The sequence below is a fragment of the Asterias rubens genome, chromosome 11, assembly GCF_902459465.1.
Source record: "Asterias rubens chromosome 11, eAstRub1.3, whole genome shotgun sequence".
Taxonomy (NCBI): domain Eukaryota; kingdom Metazoa; phylum Echinodermata; class Asteroidea; order Forcipulatida; family Asteriidae; genus Asterias; species Asterias rubens.
In genome coordinates this window covers 16,260,573-16,283,633 of record NC_047072.1, presented here as the reverse complement: position 1 = coordinate 16,283,633, position 23,061 = coordinate 16,260,573, and the positions used below count along the sequence as shown (strand labels likewise).

General features: G+C 39.5%; 1 protein-coding gene across 1 annotated transcript; it reads left to right on the top strand.

Moving 5' to 3' along the window:
* The first annotated feature begins 2,981 nt into the window (after positions 1–2,981).
* Positions 2,982–23,036, top strand: LOC117296442. Its single transcript, XM_033779381.1, has 12 exons — positions 2,982–3,319; positions 8,259–9,718; positions 10,991–11,100; positions 11,423–11,500; positions 12,773–12,924; positions 14,535–14,646; positions 15,794–15,949; positions 16,494–16,632; positions 19,829–19,957; positions 21,413–21,555; positions 22,350–22,484; positions 22,874–23,036. Exons 2-12 carry the CDS (start codon positions 8,428–8,430, stop codon positions 23,015–23,017), a joined length of 2,589 nt encoding a protein of 862 aa, XP_033635272.1. The 5' UTR covers positions 2,982–3,319; positions 8,259–8,427; the 3' UTR covers positions 23,018–23,036.
* The last annotated feature ends 25 nt before the right edge of the window (positions 23,037–23,061 follow it).

The following is a 23,061-nucleotide window of genomic DNA, read 5'->3' as shown; positions in this document are numbered from 1 at the left end:
CCTTGTAATTAACAAATACTAATGAACTTATGAAATTTTGCTTTTGCTGAAATGTATATATAGGCAGCACAGGTGCTAACTATGTGTATACATGCTGTACAAAATGTTAGCGCATTCATTTAGTTTGGTTTTCTAAGTATTTTTAATTTATTAATTAACTTTTCACAGTCTTTGTGCCTTCTTGTATAATATACCAACCTCAATGATTGCTGAATGCTTTCTTAGAATTGCAAAGAAAAGTCTTATTTGCCTCCCAAACATTTTAATCTGTTTCTCTTTATTGTCGGGCCCTTCCATGGCCAAATATCCCAACTCCAAAAATGATATTGTAAGGAAAGCAAGTTCAAATCTAAGCTGTTTTGCCAGAAACCTGGATGAAAGAAGTGTAAAAAGAGGGTGAGATAGAACCTGTTTTAATCACATCCATACACTAGCATGCCTTTGAAACTTTGAAATGGAAAACCCCCCACTCAATTTACCCAGAAATTAACTTAAAGAAGAAACCAAAATTGTTGAGTTAGGCTGTTTTGCCATGCGGAGTATTAGAGACGCAGTTGGAGGGGTGTATCAAACAAAACTTTGTTATTGTACAAGAATATTTCAAAAGCTGGAGGTTCAAATCCCTGTCAAACTGGTCATTGATTCATTCACTTAATATTGTGGAAATTCTTAATAAACCACTCTCTTGTATTTCCTGGTCATGGTGAACAATAAAGATGACAAAGTTCATACTAAAAGAAACCATTTTTGAATTGAAAAGAGTTTTTTTTTCAAACGATGTGTGTATTTCCCTTTTTATAAAAGCCTATTGTATAAATTGTCGTTTCATTTTAGTGTTTTCTCCTTTATTTGTTCGTTTAGTGCAGTATTTATTACAATGCGCACTCCGTGTCTGATAGTCTTTAGTAGTTTCATTTTCATTTGTCTGGATATAAGAGATGAATGTATTGACGTCACGCCGTCCTGTATGAGACCTTACCCGGAAATTACAGTCGCGATTTCTTGTAGTTTGAATTCCCCTTTTGCCTTTTAAGTTTTGAAGGAAAAAAACTTGGAGCACTTCATGAGTTCTTCTTAGTTTATAGTAGTGTCTTTTGATTGTCATTTCTTTACAGATACTAAGTGAAGTTGTTTTGTAATTCATTTCTACTCTGGGTTTTTCCTACGAACTTTTTACAAAGGACTGGTTATTGTTTCGGGTTTATAATTACCTAAAATTTACATCAATTCGAACAGGAAGTTGTGACAAAAAAGTTGCTTTAGAATGCACGAAATGTCGCAGTTTCGGGGTTTTTTTTCCACAGTTTTTTGGGGGTGATTAACTTTGTGATTTCAAGTGTGGCCTCGCTACACGAGGTAACTTTTGGAGGTAACCAACTGCAGTGCATGCTGCAGGACAACTTTGGTAGCAAGGGAGTCTTTTTTAAACAATGTCTTACGATCCTCAATAATAATAATGTGAATATTGAAATGTGAATGGATTCTCTTCTTAGAGATTGCCTTGAACTGGTTGCCTTCTTAGAGATCGCCTGGAACTGGTTGCCTTCTTAGAGATCGCCTGGAACTGGATGCTTCTTAGAGATCGCCTTGAACTGGTTGCCTTCTTAGAGATTGCCTAGAACTGGTTGCCTTCTTAGAGATTGCCTTGAACTGGTTGCCTTCTTAGAGATTGCCTGGAACTGGTTGCCTTCTTAGAGATTGCCTTGAACTGGTTGCCTTCTTAGAGATCGCCTGGAACTGGTTGCCTTCTTAGAGATCGCCTGGAACTGGTTGCCTTCTTAGAGATCGCCTGGAACTGGTTGCCTTCTTAGAGATTGCCTTGAACTGGTTGCCTGTGAATTGCCTCGTGTTACATGACTCTTTTGAAAGAAGAGCGACTCAGTAGTTGCAACCCATCAACCAATAAGGATAGGCCTTAAGGCCTTTGGCAAATTATGCCTCGAAGTTTCAGAATCTTAAAGGCAGTGGACACTATTGGTAATTACTCAAAATAATTATATTGGTGACGAGTAATGGGGAGAGGTTGATGGTATAAAACATTGTAAGAAACGGCTCCCTCTGAAGTGCCATAGTTTTCGAGACCATCCAAACCATGGTGCAGTTTTATTTCGGAAGACGCAAGGAGTCTGAAAATCTCTTGAATTATTCACATCTGATGTGATATTCTATTTATAAACTGGTTAGGGGGGGGGGGGCTCGGATGACAGGTCTGCAAGATACTTCTCAGGAATTGTCCCTCAAATCTCATCACCCTGGCTATGTTCCGTTTTGCTAAAATACCAGTATTGCGGGTAAATATACAAACACTACGTGCACATCTCTCTTAGATATTAACACATTTCAATACTGGAAAGGAAATCTGTTTTAGGATGAAAAAAGTTACATCATCTCTTTCTTTCGATTTCCACTTCGATAGTGTTCATTATTTGTTTCTTTTATTGTATTGTAGGATATCAGAACACTTTTCGCGACCCGCTTTTTAGGGAACTTGAAGCGGAGTATCAATTTTGTACAATAACTTTCACTTCTTGGGAAAATACCCTCTCGTTGTACATCACTTCATTGGCATTTGATATCTTTGTCCCCTTTTTGAAAGGGTTCAACAAGTATTGGTTTGGTTTGAGAAATACTCAAACAGGGGTGCACTCAAGTTCATTGAGTCTTTCCTATGAAAAATGGGCCCGCTAGCTAGCTGGGAACGAGTCGCACGCACCTGGTTTTAAACTTCCATAAGTCAACTGTTTGAAGATTGGGCGTTGATCAGTTCAATGTCTGCAAGAAACAAAATCTATTTAAAAAAAGGTCCCAGTTTGTTGACATTGTCTTTCATCAAAAATAAGATGGAAACTGCTTTGATTTGAGGTTTCTTCTAATTATTTCCAGATAGTTACTAACAAGTAAACATGGAGAGGACTAGAGCGAGTTCATTATTTCGTGCTGTGGGTTTTCCCATGCTCCACGTAAACGTAAACAGACACAGAACCTGGACGGACGTCGTACGTCCGTGTTGGGTCTCTATTTGGAAAAGAAAAAACCCCAGTCTCAAATATTATTGAAGTTGATTGTTGTCTTCACTGAATAGTTCGAACTCTATAAATAAGTGGGAAGTTTCTGCCACATGTGGTTGTACCGGGGTATTTAAAGAAACCGAATGGTTATTTGGTGGAACTTACCACGAGTTGCGTGGTGTTAGGACGTGTATCTAGCCGGTGGTAAAGACTAGTTCGCCCCCCCATTGGAGCCTCCATGTTGAATGTTCGACCCCGTCGTGCACTCTCCCCACCTGAAGGCAGTGGTTGTTGGTAGCCGCAGTACTGCAGTAAGTATTTTTTTTAAATATCAATTTATCTGGAAAGTGCTGCTGTATTCACTTTCCAGAAACATGCCAATATTCCTGCCACCACTTCATTCATTCTGAAATAGTAGTATCTAATACTCAAGTCAAAATTAAAAGAGATTCATTTTGGTTGGGGAAAATTTGTAAAAAAGTGGTAGCATTGGCAGGATTAGAGAATACAGAAAGTTTTCCATTTTCTTCATTTTCAGCTCTATTAAACTTGCCCATAGATGTCATTAATGGCATATTTAGGTTCAAGCAATTTCCAAGAAGAAGAAGCCAAATTCACATTTTAATGTTTTCCTATTTTATTTGTGGATCAAGAGAATACAAGGTTTAAAAAAATGGCTTAAAAACCGACTGCAGCATGCACTGCAGTTCCTCCTCCGAGTCCAAGAATGGAGGAAGAATTCCATGCTTCAAGATCAAGTCGCCTGCAAAAGTTGCTCCTTGTGACAAGGCTCTTAGATTATAAGGATAGCCTTAACGCCACAAATAATATTTTTAAAAAACAAATGTTTTTCTTATGAAGCCAATTTGCAGGAAATGAAACCTATGTTCCCGGAAATTTAATCTCAACATTATTTTTGTTTTATTAAGATGATATGAAATGGTTTATTCACATTCACAATTAAAATGGTATTAATGCACCCACCCAGACAGATACAGGCCTATTAATTTCTTTCAGAATGTTTTACTTTATTAAGGCAGGGTTGTCTATTTTCTACTCCTAGAATTTTTCTCCAGGAAATAGCCTACGATTTTGCTTAGTGTGGGAAATTTAGACAGAACTTTGATGACTTGAGGTCCAGCATTTGTGTCAACGCAGTTCATGTAGTAGGAGTATTTTATACCAATAAATGCCTTGCTAAAATGTTTACACAGTGTGCATCAGACCATTGACGATGGTTTTGGTTACGATATAGATCAATAGAAGAGGCTGTAATTATAATATCAGAGTACCAGTAGGTCTACATTGTATGCTACTAGTTGACTCCATGGTTTCCATGGTACTTGGGATGACGTGGTTTAATAAGCCACAACACAACACCTGTTGTAGATTGATACTAATTGACCTGCGAGGTATATCTTGGCCTGGTTGACCAAATGGCCTCATCAATGGTGCATCTAGGAGCGCTCAAATGGCCTCATCAATGGTGCATCTAGGAGCGCTCAAATGGCCTCATCAATGGTGCATCTCGGAGTGCTTGTAATTCTTTGAGGTTTAAATGTGGTATTTTCAACCAGAACCCCTTCTTTTGAAAGCCTGCCTCTCGCACAGTTTTACAACGTACCTTTGTGAAATTAACATTGGCAGTGGCAGGTATTCTTGGAATTTCCGGGGGGTTGTATTTGGAATTGGTGGTGTGCTGGGGTTGTGTGAAATAGGCATTGCTGCATGGCTTTAAAGTCACCTGGGGTTCATAACAATACAATACAGAGATGTGATTTTTAGGTTGGCCCTTGTGAACATTAGCCCTGGGTAACTAGTGCGACCAGTAGAGTACAGTACTTAGTCCAGTTATCTAGGCTTATGAAACATTCTGAAAAATGGAGTAAATAACTATTTCTACCTCCATGATAACACTAACAGGTGAATGCATGTATCGTTTAGTTGACTGGCCTAGGATAAAGCGCAAGGACCATTGGTGTAATGCACAGGCCTGATGCATACATGGTATTTCACAGAGGCAATCAAGGCAATTGTCTCTATGCCCCCTTGTCATTGCCTTGGTGCCATTGAAATGCTCCAGTAGAAAATTACTTCATTGTGCCCTTGCCCTTTCAAAAACGAAGCATACAGGCCATCTGTGAACTTCATCCAAGCAAATTAGTGCAAAAAACCTCAACATCAGGAATGTGTTGTTATGGTCCAAATTAAATGTTACAATCAATGGCAAGTGATTAACCAATGCCATGTTCAACCGAATCGGTTATTTGTTTACAAGTTTAGTACCGAGGTTTTGCACCCCATATGCGCATTGCACAGTCTCTTGCCAAGCCAAACTCAAGTACAATATATGTACTATCGTATTATTTTCATTGTTTGCAAAGATAACATTACAGTCAGTTAGGTTTTGGAATCGTGGAATGAGTACAAAAGGTTATGGCTCAATGAACAATGCTCCACGCAGAGAGCTTCATGGAACTGCACTTGCTGGAAAGGCATGAATGGCTTTCCACTTGAAATCACACAGTAATGTGACTGTACACACTGCAATATAGGTTTATTGATGCCTTTTAAAGGCTGGATATAGTGTTGGTAATTACTCATAATCAATTTTAGCAAAACTTACTTGGTTACGAGCAATAGCTGTTGATGGTATACAACATTGTGAGAATTGGCTACCTTTGAAGTAACATGTAGTTTTGGGGAAAGAGGTATTTTGTCACTCACATATTAAGAGACTTCAGGCCTGGAGCCTTTTTAGGCATCTGAAAAAAACACCATAATTTCTGCAACAAGGGTGTTTTCTTTTGTTGTTTTCTTGCAACTTCGATGACCACTTAATTCAAAATGTTCACAGGTTTGTCAGTTTGTGCATTATGTTGACTCATACACCAAGTAAATTAACAAAGGTGTCCCAGTGCCTTTAAAACACAAAGTACAGGAAATCAGTTTTTCAAAACCAGAATTGAAGAATTTCAATTGGAAAGCTGACCTTGATTTAATTCAGACCAGATTACCAATCCACTCTTCAGGGGCCTTAGTTTTCCTTTCCTTTTTTCTTTTCACTACAAAGAAACTAAAAATGTATTATCACAGGTTCTTGGCTTCTATGTTGATTTGGAACCCCACATGACAACTTGTACTCATCTAAAGTTTTGGTGTAGGCCCAATTAGTACATTTTTTGTATAATCCAGTCACAAGAACATCATGGGGGACTCATGAAAACTAATAGTTAAAACCATGGAAACCATAATTGTGTCTAAAGTGTCTAAGCTATTAAAAAAGAAGAGACATTGGTAGTTTATAAATTAAACAAATCTCTTGCATTAGTTGCTTCAAGCGTTATTATTGCAATTCTATGGGGCTTTATGGTAAGCTATACATTGGTTATTAATTATACAAATTGGTACTTATAAATTTTATACATAATCTCAAGATTGCATTAACTCCTTCAATAGTTATATTTGCAATGTTTATAGGCTTAAATGGTAAGTATACATTGCTTTGGGCGATTTAATAATGTGTTTTAATTTTTTTCCTAAATCCTTAAACAGGAAATTTAAATTTGAAAGTATATTTTTTATAATGCACTCTCAAGGTATTGTTGTCAGATAATCAGACTAGATCTCAGTGATTGTTTTAGCGAGTTATTGTGAACATTCAGTTTGAAGAGGAAAAAGCAATCCATGTGCCTATCTGATCGGAAGTGAGATTTACATTAAAGCCCATAAAACACTGTGATTTCCTTTGGAATAGAAGAGGAAGGAAACTCAAATAATGTGAACAATCGGAGATCAACGATGTTTGCAAATTGCAGCAGATAAATGTAACTACGTACTTTCACTTAGTGGGCAGTACAGACTTTTTGTTGAGGATTTAAAGTCTAATTAAGAGCAGTTAAAAAAAGAAAGCAACACAAATTCTCAAAGAACAAAATCTACACAGCAGACTAGATTATCCACATAGGTGTTAAAATCGCAAATTGAAAAGGTCTGTATGACCATGCAACGCCTTATAACACACACACTAGGCCTACATCCATCAGTTGCAAAGTTTATTATCGGCACAAATATTGGGTCAGTTATAATGATTTGTCAAGCTACATTGCTTAGGATAAAAGATTACACCAATTAACTTAAATTTACCTTGAGAATTAACTGCAAATTAAATCTGAATTCACAAAACATACTGAAACCATGGCCTTTTACGGTTCTTGATTTTAAAGTTGGGACTAAGATAAATACTACTGGGCGTTTTTATCCTGAGGCGCCTGATTTGCACCCTCTGAAAAACACCCACTAAGAAAAAGAAAAAAACGATATTGGGAAAATATCAAAATTGATTTTAGAATTAAAACAATTAGTTGTATAATTAATCCTTTCTATAGTATTAAAAAAAAAAAATAATAATAATAATAATAACTTTGTTTTCTAAATAAAGTCATGTGAGGTGATACAGGCAAACCTGCGAAAAGTAATTTTTGTAAATATTGTTTTCATATTTTCCTCCAATTTCTACTTCCCTTAAAATATCACAATTAATCAAATAGGGCCCTATGTTGTATTCATTACTTTTTGAATACAATATAATTAGAAATATACCCCATAAAATAATTCAGAGTGACATTTTTTTCTAACTGTGGAAATAAAGAAGTCAAGTGGGCATTTTGACCACATGTGCGTTTTTAGCCCAGTTTACCTTTAGAACAATTGAACTACAGGTGTGTCTGTATGACTCATGAATGCATTATTGTACATGGCGACTGTTGGTCCGCCTTCTTCAATGCTCGTTGATTGTGACAATTGGGATACTATAATACATTCTTTGTTGTGTACTAAAATGTCAACAGTGAAAGACAAGTGTACCCTCAATGCTCTCTAAAAAGTTCAAAATGTGAATTGCTTCATTTCCGCACACTTTCACTTTGTTGATACTTGATGTGACAACCTTAAAAGTTAACTGAAGTGAAAGCTTTTTCAGGGCATTGTGAATATTTTGACACCTGGAGTTTTTACTGTAATGTTCGTTTCCCTCCCAAAGAAGGATTTTGTGAAAGTTACTGATGTTAACTTGTGTCCGTGTCCAAACTAAAGAGATCAGTTCATAAATCAATGCCAGGTGGTTGTATTTGTGATGGCATTATTTTTCATTTATTCTTTCACTGTTAGTTCAAAGTCAAATTGCGCAGTTGATGCCATATTGTTTTAACAGATTTAATATGGTATTTTTATATTTTCATTTATTTATAGATTCTGTGCAAGTTTGCAACGACAACTTCTACCGTGTCACTGAAGCACTTGATCACCAAAGCTACCTGCTTAATAATTGATTGGCCAAGCTAGTGACTGATGGTTCGGGATGGTTCTATCTTACTCGCTAATGAGGGGCTAAATAACAATTGCAACTGGATTTAGTAAGATGTTAACAATGAGGAAACAAATCATTAGACAGAATGCTATTAGCATGTGCCCTGACTTAACTCTGGAAACTGACAATAATATTTCAGACAATAAGGACCATGATCCTCAACGCCAGGAAACACAGACTCAACGTCGAGGTTTGACTGCTTCGCCTAAAGAGTCCAAAAATGTAAAACTCAGTCCTACCAAAATCACTTCCGTTGATAAAGAACGACTTTTAAATCGTTGCAACAAGAAGTTAAAGCGTTATGAGAAGCAGCTTTTGGAAAAGAGAAACAAAGAGAAAATATACTTCTACCATGACAATCTGTGGAAGAAGAATGCATCTCAACACCAAGACAACCAACTTGTAACTGGAAAAAGGGATTCCTCAGATGGTTTGCCTGTCGACTCTGGAGTCTTGGCTGAGACGTCAAGCCTTAAGAATAATAAAGAGGACTTAACTGCTGAGAAAAAACCCACACAGAACAAAAACGGACATGGGTTCTTCTTAGATGCCTCGCAAGAACTTAAGAAATCTCCAAGAAGCACTAATCTCCGTTCATCATCTGGTGATGAAGGGTTCGTAAATGGTGATGCCAAAAAATGTCTATCTCTCTCATTAGACTTGAATGACATTCCTGAGGACGGAGCTTGTGCTGTTCCAAAACTCAAACTGAATGATGAAGACAAAAGTATTTCATTAACTGGGAAAAAAAAAGGTGATGGCTTCCGTCGTTCAAGTGGTTATGGGACTGGAGGTAGTGAAGAAGCGCCAGACGATGAATATAATTCAAATCTCAGTGTTTTTGAACGATCATTTTCAAACAATGACATTAAACCCATTTCTGGGACTGAATTACCTCTCGATGGTGAGCAAGTTTCAAATACTGCTGGAGTAGTGACAGAATTATCAGATCGGATTGAAGAAGCTCTTGGCAGAAGGCCTTCACCTACCAATGGACAACGCCTTGTAGAATTGAAGAATTCAAGCCTACCCCCTGATGCACGTATCTGGAACTTCAGCCAAAATATAACAATTAAGTCGGATGTTACAAGGAAGTATGAAGATGGAGTTAACAGTGAATTGAGCCCATCGGAAATTGCAAAAGATCTATCAAACATAATGAGAGATAATCAACAAATAAGAATGCCGAGAATGAGAGATTGTTTACAACCTTCTGCTGATTCTGATGAATTGTTTGACTCGGACGATGTCTGTGGGGAAATTGGGCCATTAAGATCTCAGGATTTTTTGACTGACGACGAATTTGAAGATGACATAGATCTCTTACTTTCAGAAGCATCAGGTAAGATATCAAACTCAATGTCTTTATAAATTACACATGTAAAATTAAATGCACTGGACACTATTGGTAATTCTCAGAATAATTGTTAGCATAAAAGCTTGCTGGGTAACGAGCAATAACATAACATCTCCCTTTTGATGAAGTAAAGTAGTTTTTGAGAAAGAGGTAATTTCCCACTCAAATAATACAAGACTTCAGCTGTAGCCTTTTATTATGCATCTGAAAGCCCCCAAGTAAAATTGTGAGAAAGAACTCCCTTTTGATGAATGAAGTAAAGTAGTTTTTGAGAAAGAGGTAATTTCTCACTCAAATAATACAAGACTTCTAGCTAGAAGTCTTCTATTCCTCTCTGAAAGCAAACCAATTTGTCCAACAAGGGTGTTTTTTCTTTTATAAAACTTAGATGACCAATTGAGCCCAAATTTTCACAGGCTTGTTATTTTATGCTTATGATGGGATACACCAAGTGAGAAGACTGGTCTTTGACAATTACCAAACGTGTACATGTACAGTACATTTAACTGGCAAGCTTTTCATAGATAATTGAAATAGAGAAAGAATCTGGCGATTGATGGAAAACACAATTAATCTTTAACTGTCGCAGAAGACAGAAGAGAGACTTTGTTATGTTTTGATGAGACTTCCAGGCATGGAATTTCATATTTGAAAGGGCATGGCCTTTTCATCTTGAAAAGGGCACTCCCATTGGAAAATCTAAGTTTCAGTAATTATTTCAGTGAACATCTTGTTCAAAATTGTGTTTTCAGCTGTAGCCTTTTATTATGCATCTGAAAGCCCCCCCAAGTAATGCAAGTTTCTATAATTATTCACAAGGGTGTTTTTTTTTCTTCTCTTTAATCTCTTGCAAATTCGAAGACCAATTGAGCCAAAATATTTACACGTTTAATCAATTGAGAACATTGGTCTTTTACAATTACCAAAGGTGTCCAACAGCTGATTTCACGCAACACTAGGATTAATCCTATCTCGAGTTAGGACCAGAAATCACCCTAAGTAGGATGGGTTCAATGCGTCCTCATGTCTATGGATACGGAACTTAACTCGTCCTAAGTCCTAAGATTATTCCTAAGTTCGAAAGAGTTTGGTGTAATTAACTTCACAAAAAGTAAAGACTAGTCTTATCTCGAGTTAGGATAAGTTACACGTCTTAACTTAGGACTAGCCGTAAGTTTTTAATATCTATTAGGATTGCCAAGAAGCTATAGGTAGTGACCATCCTATATTAATTGTATAATGTTGGTATCCTTTTAGTTCTTGCAGAGGTGAGCAACGGGAGGAGATCATCAGAGAGAGATGTAAATGGCTGCTCCGGGGGCTTTGATGAAGTTGATGGAGCAAGGTGTTCCACTCCAGAAGTGAAGGTAACATCATCATTATATTTGGTTTGCGATAACACACATTCTTGCCAAGTAGATTTCGTTCTTTAGAGAACTGTCTTACTATTCTACTACCGCAGAGTAGATTGTCGGAATTTTTGCTTGTGCCTTGTGTACTCAACATTACTAGGCATTCTATGCTTACACAGCTGTATTGCAGAATTTGGCACTTGCATGTAAGTGGAGAATGGTGATCGTAAGAACAGAGTTCAGCGATAAGCAGAGACATGAAATTAGGCCCAGTTCTTTTGATTGAAATACTACTTGAACCTTTGTCTGACCAGTACAATCTGTTTTTCATCCACAGAGATTATCCCAGTGTCTTGAGCGAGCTGTATTCTGCAAGAAACTAAGAGGATCTTGTGAGGACCCTTTGTGTGTAAAGGTAAGAAACCAGACTTATATCTTAGCCTGCCTCTTATTATGTAAGGCCTCATCTTTACAGCCAATAGTTTGTGGAGTTTAATTTTCCATCTGTGTCATGCAGTCATGATTTCAACTGCCTGTCAGCCTGTTGCTTAACAGTTTTTTTTCTACACTTTGGTAACCAATTTGAATACCGAGTTTTACTTGATAATTGCCCAGTAATGCTGTGTTACTGTTCAATCTGTTTAAGACTTTTTTCTCTCTTACATTGCTAACCTGTCTTTGCTTGTGTTTGTCTGCTGTTCATTTTTTAAAGTTTTGTCCATTTAACTACTTTCATTGGTAGCAGTTTGTGCATTGAGCTACTTTCATTGGTAGCAGTTTGTGCATTTAACTACTTTCATTGGTAGCAGTTTGTGCATTTAACTACTTTCATTGGTAGCAGTTTGTGCATTTAACTACTTTCATTGGTAGCAGTTTGTGCATTTAACTACTTTCATTGGTAGCAGTTTGTGCATTTAACTACTTGCATTGGTAGCAGTTTGTGCATTTAACTACTTTCATTGGTAGCAGTTTGTGCATTGAACTACTTTCATTGGTAGCAGTTTGTGCATTGAACTACTTTCATTGGTAGCAGTTTGTGCATTGAACTACTTTCATTGGTAGCAGTTTGTGCATTGAACTACTTTCATTGGTAGCAGTTTGTGCATTTAACTACTTTCATTGGTAGCAGTTTGTGCATTGAACCTTCTTGAATACATCTGTCCTTTTAGGAACATTTGTCCTACTTGGAGTGGTATCTTCCACAAAACATCAAAATAATCAGGGACCCATAACCATACAAGCTGTGCTTCTTCATGGGTACCTACACAGTTACATAAACCTCAATGCTTGTTCTTTATTTAAGTCTTATGTTACTCTTAACTTCCAACTTCAATTTTTTATTTTATTTTTGATACTGTGGAAATAAACTGATCGATTGGTTGTAATGTATTGTATTGTTTTGCTAACATTGTTTCTGCGCCTTAAACAGAGATTGATATGGTGCATTACAAATTCATACTTATTTGTATTGATATTACTATTACTAATAGCATCTCATGATACTATTTCTGTGCTTTTTTATATGCCCTTCCTTGCCTTAATGTATTTTCTGGGATTAACAAGACAGTTGTTTTACTTTTGTTCTTATAGATATTTTTAATGTGTGTACATTACTTGGAAATGTGTTTGCCCGAATAGATATTATTATTCATATTATGATTATTTGTTTTGTTATTTCTCTATGCAGGGGCGGATGCATATTTGTCAATTGAAAGATTTGATTCAGAAGGGAAGATTCCGTGAATGCAATCCAAAGATCTTGCTGTTTTTGTCAAGTCACATCAAGGAGTGTACTGAATTCCAGTGTGTGGTACCACTGTGTGACTCAATCCGACAAAGGTTGGTTTTTAGTTTGACTCTTACAGTAATAAGTGCTTTCCCTGCCTGCCCCCAGTGGTGTGTCGAGGCTGAGCAGTCTAGTTCACCGGACTCAAGCTCAGGTGCTGTCAGCAACAGAGTGTGGGTTCGATTCCCGGTCATAAAAAGTTGGTAAGGTAGTGCCTTCTGCTCTACCAGCAAGGCTCCTAGTGGATGACACCCAAGCCTATATCCTTAAAAACTGTGAAGGGAATTACCCTGTTTCAGCCCAGGGAGTAGGTGGCCCCTAGTGGATGATACCCATGCCTACATCCTTACAGACTGTGAAGGGGTAATCCTGTTTCAGCCCAAGGACGGACTGTGAAGGGGATTACCCTGTTTCAGCCCGGGGAGTTGGTACAGCTCCTAGTGGATGATACCCAAGCCTATATCCTTAAAGACTGTGAAGGGGGTAACCCTGTTTCAGCCTCAGGAGTAGGTGGCTCCTAGTGGATGATACCCATGCCTACATCCTTATAGACTGTGAAGGGGGTAACCCTGTTTCAGCCCTAGCTGAGTAGGTGGCTCCTAGTGGATGATACCCATGCCTACATCCTTATGGACTGTGAAGGGGGTAACCCTGTTTCAGCCTCAGGAGTAGGTGGCTCCTAGTGGATGATACCCATGCCTACATCCTTACAGACTGTGAAGGGGGTAACCCTGTTTTAGCCCCAGGAGTAGGTGGCTCCTAGTGGATGATACCCATGCCTACATCCTTATGGACTGTGAAGGGGGTAACCCTGTTTCAGCCTCAGGAGTAGGTGGCTCCTAGTGGATGATACCCATGCCTACATCCTTACAGACTGTGAAGGGGGTAACCCTGTTTTAGCCCCAGGAGTAGGTGGCTCCTAGTGGATGATACCCATGCCTATATCCTTACAGACTGTGAAGGGGGTAACCCTGTTTCAGCCTCAGGAGTAGGTGGCTCCTAGTGGATGATACCCATGCCTACATCCTTATGGACTGTGAAGGGGGTTACCCTGTTTCAGCCCTAGGAGTAGATGGCTCCTAGTGGATGATACCAATGCCTACATCCTTATGGACTGTGAAGGGGGTAACCCTGTTTCAGCCCAGGGAGTAGGTGACTCCTAGTGGATGATACCCATGCCTACATCCTTATGGACTGTGAAGGGGGTAACCCTGTTTCAGCCCAGGGAGTAGGTGGCTCCTAGTGGATGATACCCATGCCTACATCCTTATGGACTGTGAAGGGGGTTACCCTGTTTCAGCCCTAGGAGTAGATGGCTCTTAGTGGATGATACCAATGCCTACATCCTTATGGACTGTGAAGGGGGTAACCCTGTTTCAGCCCAGGGAGTAGGTGGCTCCTAGTGGATGATACCCATGCCTACATCCTTATGGACTGTGAAGGGGTTACCCTGTTTCAGCTCCAGGAGTAGGTGACTCCTAGTGGATGATACCCATGCCTACATCCTTACGGACTGTGAAGGGGGTAGCCCAGTTTCAGAGTAGGTGGCAACGTGTCCCTGGTGAGAGTTGCTGTTTTTGACTGCTTAATATTTTTGTATCAATAACTTGGTTTGTAGAACTTTTGTAATTCAACTTTTTTGTCTTGTGTCTTGGCTTTTCAGACCGTCACTGGAGCATCCCATACAATTGATGCTGGAACAATCTCTTCAGCCAAAGACTAACGAACTTGCAGTCCTAACGCAACGTGTCTTACAGAATGGCAACTTTCATATAGTAAGTGACTGATATGTTATGTGTTTTATGGACGGTAGCACTGCGATAAGTCTTGGTGCAAGACATGCTTGTTGGGGCCTATGTTTATGTTCATACACACAACACTACACTGTGACAATTTCACCAATAGAGTGCGTTTCTGGAAGCTGCGAACCTGTGTGTGATGTGTTTGGGTGATCTGGAAGTTTTGCTTGCTATCGTTTGATAGTAATGTGCGCGCCGTGGTGTGGAGCCGGGAATCATATTAGTTGAGTGATAATTAATCTAAAAATGTCATACTCCAGGACAAGTTTTTATCATAAAGAACTCCAGACTCAAACTCTGGCTGTTCTGATCAGAAGAGTGTGGGTTCGAGTCCAACCTTGACACTTGTGTCCTTGAGCAAGGCCCTTAACCATGATGGCTTTGTCCTTCCGATGGATCAAGCTTTAGGTAGTGTGCACTAGGATCCCTTTGTGTATGTTTTTTACACTGTATAGTTATTTATTTCTTATGTATATCATTTTACTCTATTGCACTTATTGCCTATGTTTATTGTATATTCTGATATTAATTGTTTTATCTTGTTGCATTTAACTAATCAATTTGAATCTACTAACAAAGATTGAATTGAATTGAATTTGTGAATGTTATACTTGCTGGATGGTTGCCTTCATTTATTTCTTTAACTGTAAATATTTTGTTCACTCTTCTTACCCATAATTTGTTTAGGGCCTACTCAATCACCGGTATAAATTTGTTTGTTTTCTATTGCGTTCTCTTTTGCCTTTTTCCTTTCTTCTTCTTCGTCTTGTATTTGTCCTTAGTAATTGTGTTTTGGTCAAATACATAACAATAAGAATATTTGACAAGATGATGATGGGTGCAATTGACATTACTAGAGAACTATTGGTTTTACTGTTTACCTTAGCACTTTAAAATATTGCATATTTCTATATTTGTTGTCATTTATTTCGGTTGAAATTGTTTTGCTGATTTTAAACTGATTGTTATTCCGTTCTTGTTAATTCTGGTAATTATGACTATGTGTTCGAAGGGATTTTTTAAATGTTACTCTGTAAACACCATGGAGCATTGTGTTTTCGATGGATTGTGCCCAATATTTTTTTAAATTATTATAATTAATATTATTGCTTTGATTTTTCAGTTGGACAATGATCGGTCTGATGCGTTATGGAAGTCAGCTAAGGTTCAGTATGTCAGTCCTATGGGAGGTTTCTGTGACTCCAACATCCTGCGAGTTTGTTTGCAGTTAATGCAACAGTCTGGTGCTTCAGATGAAGTTCATGTTGTTATCAAAAAGGTACGGTTTCTTGGAATCATCATGCAATAGGGTGTCATGGCTGAGTGGTTTACAGCGTCAGATTCAAGCTATGGTGGTTAAGTCATCGGAGTGTGGGTTCGGGTCCCAGTCGTGTCACTTTTGCAACATGCTTTACTATAATTGCTTCACTTCACCCAGGGGTATAAATAGGGTTACTGCGAGGGTAGAGGTTGGAACCTTCGGAGTGCCACGGCAGCTCAGGGCTGTATACCCATGGAGCTCACTATTCTAGACACAAGACCCAAACAATTAAGTGGTTTTTCTCTGGCCTGTTCCTGATAAGTAATCCCAGTTTTAGTCTGGTCATTACTTGTTGTTATAAAGCTTACTTCATTAAATAACATCAGTTGATGTGTTTTATTAATGGCTGGCATGTTTAGTTACTGGTTCTAACCAAATGAACACGTATTCAATTTCGAATCTTACAAATCAGTTAATTAACTAACTTTGTTTTTACAGGCTTTGCAAGCTAGCTTAAATTATTATTCAAACCAGTTACTATTTTGGTTGTTTGTGTTGGCAGGCTTTGCAAACTGGCCGGAATGAAAAGAATGTCTACCTTGCAATTCAGAAACCATCTCCATATTTAGTGAGGAGCTTCTGGTACAGTGAACTACAAGATGATACAATGCTGGTGTGTTCTGTCTATCATACAGATTCAGGTAAATTATGCAGATATTGTAGCTTTTCAAAGTTAAGTAAAGGTTAAAGCAGTTTGGCGTGTCGTGGCTGAGCAGTCTAGTTCACTTGACCTAAGCTCCGGTGTTGTCAGCTGCATAGTGCGGGTTTGAATCCTTGTCATGACATTTGTGCCCTTGAGCAGGGCACTTTCTTTGTAAACATTTGGGAAAGAAGTGAGTTCTGCTCTACCAGCGTGGCTACTAGTAGATGATACCAATCCCATGCCTACATCCTTATGGACTGTGAAGGGGGTAACCCTGTTTCAGCCCCAGGAGTAGGTGGCTCCTAGTGGATGATACCCATGCCTACATCCTTATGGACTGTGAAGGGGGTTACCCTGTTTCAGCCCCAGGAGTAGGTGGCTCCTAGTGGATGATACCCATGCCTACATCCTTATGGACTGTGAAGGGGGTTACCCTGTTTCAGCCCCAGGAGTTGGTAGCTCCTAGTGGATGATACCCATGCCTACATCCTTATGGACTGTGAAGGGGGTAACCCTGTTTCAGCCCTAGGAGTAGGTGGCTCCTAGTGGATGATACCCATGCCTACATCCTTATGGACTGTAAAGGGGGTTACCCTGTTTCAGCCCAGGGAGTAGGTGGCTCCTAGTGGATGATACCCATGCCTACATCCTTACAGACTGTGAAGGGGGTAACCCTGTTTCAGCCCTAGGAGTAGGTGGCTCCTAGTGGATGATACCCATGCCTACATCCTTATGGACTGTGAAGGGGGTTACCCTGTTTCAGCCCCAGGAGTTGGTAGCTCCTAGTGGATGATACCCATGCCTACATCCTTATGGACTGTGAAGGGGGTAACCCTGTTTCAGCCCTAGGAGTAGGTGGCTCCTAGTGGATGATACCCATGCCTACATCCTTATGGACTGTGAAGGGGGTTACCCTGTTTCAGCTCCAGGAGTAGGTGGCTCCTAGTGGATGATACCCATGCCTACATCCTTACAGACTGTGAAGGGGGTAACCCTGTTTCAGCCCCATGAGTAGGTGGCTCCTAGTGGATGATACCCATGCCTACATCCTTACGGACTGTAAAGGGGGTTACCCTGTTTCAGCCCCAGGAGTAGGTGGCTCCTAGTGGATGATACCCATGCCTACATCCTTATGGACTGTGAAGGGGGTTACCCTGTTTCAGCCCTAGGAGTAGATGGCTCCTAGTGGATGATACCCATGCCTACATCCTTACGGACTGTGAAGGGGGTTACCCTGTTTCAGCCCCATGAGTAGGTGGCTCCTAGTGGATGATACCCATGCCTACATCCTTATGGACTGTGAAGGGGGTTACCCTGTTTCAGCCCCATGAGTAGGTGGCTCCTAGTGGATGATACCCATGCCTACATCCTTATGGACTGTGAAGGGGGTAACCCTTGTTTCAGCCCAGGGAGTAGGTGGCTCCTAGTGGATGATACCCATGCCTACATCCTTATAGACTGTGAAGGGGGTTACCCTGTTTCAGCCCCATGAGTAGGTGGCTCCTAGTGGATGATACCCATGCCTACATCCTTATGGACTGTAAAGGGGGTTACCCTGTTTCAGCTCCAGGAGTAGGTGACTCCTAGTGGATGATACCCATGCGTACATCCTTATGGACTGTGAAGGGGGTTACCCTGTTTCAGCTCCAGGAGTAGGTGGCTCCTAGTGGATGATACCCATGCCTACATCCTTATGGACTGTAAAGGGGGTTACCCTGTTTCAGCTCCAGGAGTAGGTGACTCCTAGTGGATGATACCCATGCGTACATCCTTATGGACTGTGAAGGGGGTTACCCTATTTCAGCTCCAGGAGTAGGTGGCTCCTAGTGGATGATACCCATGCCTACATCCTTACGGACTGTAAAGGGGGTTACCCTGTTTCAGCCCAGGGAGTAGGTGGCTCCTAGTGGATGATACCCATGCCTACATCCTTAGGGACTGTGAAGGGGGTTACCCTGTTTCAGCCCAGGGAGTAGGTGGCTCCAAGTGGATGATACCCATGCCTACATCCTTACGGACTGTAAAGGGGGTTACCCTGTTTCAGCCCCAGGAGTAGGTGGCTCCTAGTGGATGATACCCATGCCTACATCCTTATGGACTGTGAAGGGGGTAACCCTGTTTCAGCCCAGGGAGTAGGTGGCTCCTAGTGGATGATACCCATGCCTACATCCTTATAGACTGTGAAGGGGGTTACCCTGTTTCAGCCCCATGAGTAGGTGGCTCCTAGTGGATGATACCCATGCCTACATCCTTATGGACTGTAAAGGGGGTTACCCTGTTTCAGCTCCAGGAGTAGGTGGCTCCTAGTGGATGATACCCATGCCTACATCCTCAGGGACTGTGAAGGGGGTAACCCTGTTTCAGCCCCAGGAGTAGGTGGCTCCTAGTGGATGATACCCATGCCTACATCCTTATGGACTGTAAAGGGGGTTACCCTGTTTCAGCTCCAGGAGTAGGTGACTCCTAGTGGATGATACCCATGCGTACATCCTTATGGACTGTGAAGGGGGTTACCCTGTTTCAGCTCCAGGAGTAGGTGGCTCCTAGTGGATGATACCCATGCCTACATCCTTACGGACTGTAAAGGGGGTTACCCTGTTTCAGCCCAGGGAGTAGGTGGCTCCTAGTGGATGATACCCATGCCTACATCCTTAGGGACTGTGAAGGGGGTTACCCTGTTTCAGCCCAGGGAGTAGGTGGCTCCTAGTGGATGATACCCATGCCTACATCCTTACGGACTGTAAAGGGGGTTACCCTGTTTCAGCCCAGGGAGTAGGTGGCTCCTAGTGGATGATACCCATGCCTACATCCTTGTGGACTGTGAAGGGGGTTACCCTGTTTCAGCCCCATGAGTAGGTGGCTCCTAGTGGATGATACCCATGCCTACATCCTTACGGACTGTGAAGGGGGTTACCCTGTTTCAGCCCTAGGAGTAGGTGGCAACGTGCCCTGGTGACAGTTGATCTGGGTTGATAGCCCAAATCAGTTAAATGTTGCCATCACCTTAAAGTGGCTGTCTGGCCTTGTTAAATGGGCAAGGTACCTTATACAAAAAAAGAAAAATTAAAAAATGTTATCCAAGTTCTGGCCACCGTGTGTAAGATTATAAATATACATGGAATCTTAGCATTGCTATTCTTTCAAACAATCAGTAAGTAATGAATGTTTGATTTTTTCTTAATATTTTTCTGTAGATTTTATGGAACTGGAGACACTACTCTTCCATGATACGACCCTTGACCTCTGCCGTGCTATACTCAGACAGGCTGCTGAAGCTGCTAAGTATTTACACTCACTCAATGTAGTGTATCTCAGCTGGAAATGTAAGTTCAACCCAAAACCATTCCCTATTGGGTGTCATGGCCGATATTTGTCCATATTCCACTCTCGCTTGTGTGATAACTTATAATAATAATCATGTGTGTTATTTTGATATCTTTATTGTTTCATTGATTGTGTAAATGATTATATGAATTCTATCATAACACTGTTTACTCATGTTCTTGTTGCTGAATTGTGTCCATAAGTTGCTTCTCCTCACCCAGGTATGTTATTTGAAACCTGTGAGTGTTGAGATAATGTTATAAATAAATCTCATGTCCAACTTAAGATTCCTGGATGGTTTTCTCATGAGTTGAGAAATGTGTCAAGCGCAATATTTGTCCATATTCCACTCTCGCTTGTGTGATAACTTATAATAATAATCATGTGTGTTATTTTGATATCTTTATTGTTTCATTGATTGTGTAAATGATTATATGAATTCTATCATAACACTGTTTACTCATGTTCTTGTTGCTGAATTGTGTCCATAAGTTGCTTCTCCTCACCCAGGTATGTTATTTGAAACCTGTGAGTGTTGAGATAATGTTATAAATAAATCTCATGTCCAACTTAAGATTCCTGGATGGTTTTCTCATGAGTTGAGAAATGTCTTCAAGATTGTTTTATGTCTGCCATACTGAAGTCACTTCACTGGCTACCAATTGTATCTTACATTCCTTTCAAACTTCTGTTGCTTATCTTACGTTGTGTACATGGTTCCGCTCCTTTATATAATATTTCTTTGGTAATACCATATACTCCTTAACGATCTCTTTGATCTTCTAATACTTGTTGTTATAACATGTAGAGCAAGAGCTCTATGCTTGTTACATGTTCCAAAGAGTAGGAAATCATGGGGCGATATGTCGCTTTCCCATGCTGGATGATCTGGAATGACTTACCACTTCAAATTGTTAATATTTCTAGTGTTGATACTTTTAAGATAAGTTTGATAACTTGCTTGTTTAAAATAGCTTATCTTTAATTGTTCTGTGTCTGATTTTCCTTTTTCTTTATACTGTTTGAGGATTCACTCTCGTGCTCCTTGAGCCCCTTCATTTGGTGGATTCTGGCGCCTAATAAATACTCTTATACTCTACTTTTATTATATCTTATGAGCAAGGTCTAGTGTAATTTAAAAAAACTACTAACTATTAATCATTTTTAAGGTTCTGTGCTTATTTCAAAATCTCAGTGTTGGTTTTTTAATATTTATTTGTGAAACTGTAATTTTTGTGATCCTTTCTATTTAGGGCAATGTAGTAATTGCTGCATCCAAGTTGTTTAGTTTGTCTTTTTATTTAAATAAATTTCATATATTTTAAATATAATTAGACCGTGGTTATTGTCATGTGATGATATTTAAACAATAGGCCTATTGGATATTAATTATAGTTATTCTTCTTTTGATCATCTTGAAAGTAAAATGTGATTTTTTTTATTTTCATTTGAAGGTTCCGGTCTGTTACTTGATAAAAGGAATCAAAGTGTGAAGTTATGTAACTTCAGCCATGCCATGGTTTTAGAGCAAGGCGTAGTAGCGACAAGTCCAGATAACATTAGATCAACAATTGATCCATGCTATGCTGCACCAGAGGTAAGCTGTTCATTAACATAACCCCCAACCCCTTGGAAATTGTTTATTTGAATTCAATGGGAGACTTTTGGAGACGCTGGCGGCAGCAGACATAATGGCCCTGTTTTGCTGCTCTGAGCGTGCACACATGCTCAGTATTGCGCACGTTTGTCTGAGCACGCACACTACTGGCGAGAACTGTGAAAAAGGAACGTCCAAAAGTCTCACATTGCGGTTGGAGGGAATAAATTGTTTTAGAAAAAAATGTGTGCTATGTTTTGGATATGTTATTTGTCATGTAAAGTAGTATGAAACATTTTGCCTGTGTTGCAAATCTTTCTGCTGATTTTACTTTTGAGTTTTAATAAGGCAATGTAAGTGACTCATTTTAGAGTTTTGATAAATGAAAAGTCGAGGGTGTTATATGGTTTATTGTGTGTTAAATTGAATTGTTTATTAGAAATGTAGATTTTGTGTGATGAAGCATTTTTACTCCAAAGGCTGGGAAGTTCATTTTAAAGACAGAAACAAACCTTAACTTAATGTTACAGTTTTACCAACTTATCTGGGGTTTGACTGCGAATTTATTGTTTTGATTTGATTGCTATGCAGGTTCTGTGTGGTGAAGTGTTGTAGTTTTACCAATCTATGTACAGATTTAAGTATCACCTTATCATTGGTGTTTTTTTGATTATTTTTTTAATGTCGTGCAAGTTTTGTGTTATTAAGTTTTGTTGCTTTACCAACCTATATCTAGGTTTTTGACTGTAACTTTCTCATTTTTATTCCATTTTGATCTGATTGTTACTATGCAGGTTTTGTGTGATGATAAAGCGTTGGGATTTTACTCGGATGTTTGGGGTCTTGGATGCTTGCTTTATGAGTTGCTCCATAAGAGTAAACCCTTTCCTGATTATTGCCATCGGTCACCGGCAGACATTAGAAGAATGGTCAGTGTTTCAAAGTATTTTGACTCATGTGTAGGGCGCCCTCAAGGGTACTCGGCAAACTCCCACAAAGGGATATAAACGCCAAGATGGCAAATTCCTCTCATACAAACATTGGGTTATCAACTATGATTATAAATCGCACATAATTGTGATTCAGTAACTAGATAACAATTCTTGATGTATGCATTGTGAAATCAGTTAGCTTGGTAGGGTTCGAACCCACAACTGTAAAAAAAAAAAAAAAACTACCTACAATGTAATATTTACAAGAAATATTGAAGGTAACATCTAAAAATTACAAAAATATTGTTTTTTAAAACTTTTAAAGACACAACAACTACTTGGGCATGCATTAAAATTATAACTTCAACTTTTTCATTTCCCTTCAGGTCTGCCAGAAAGAATTTCATCCCCCTTACCCAGAACTTCAGATGGATATTTTTACTCACTGCTGGCAGCCAGTTTCAGCTCAGAGGATTACCATAGATAATCTCTTGGATTTGTTAGCTGATCCCACTGATGTAGATAGATGAAGATTCTAGGTAACAAACTCAATAAGTGGTCCGGTTGGCGTAGG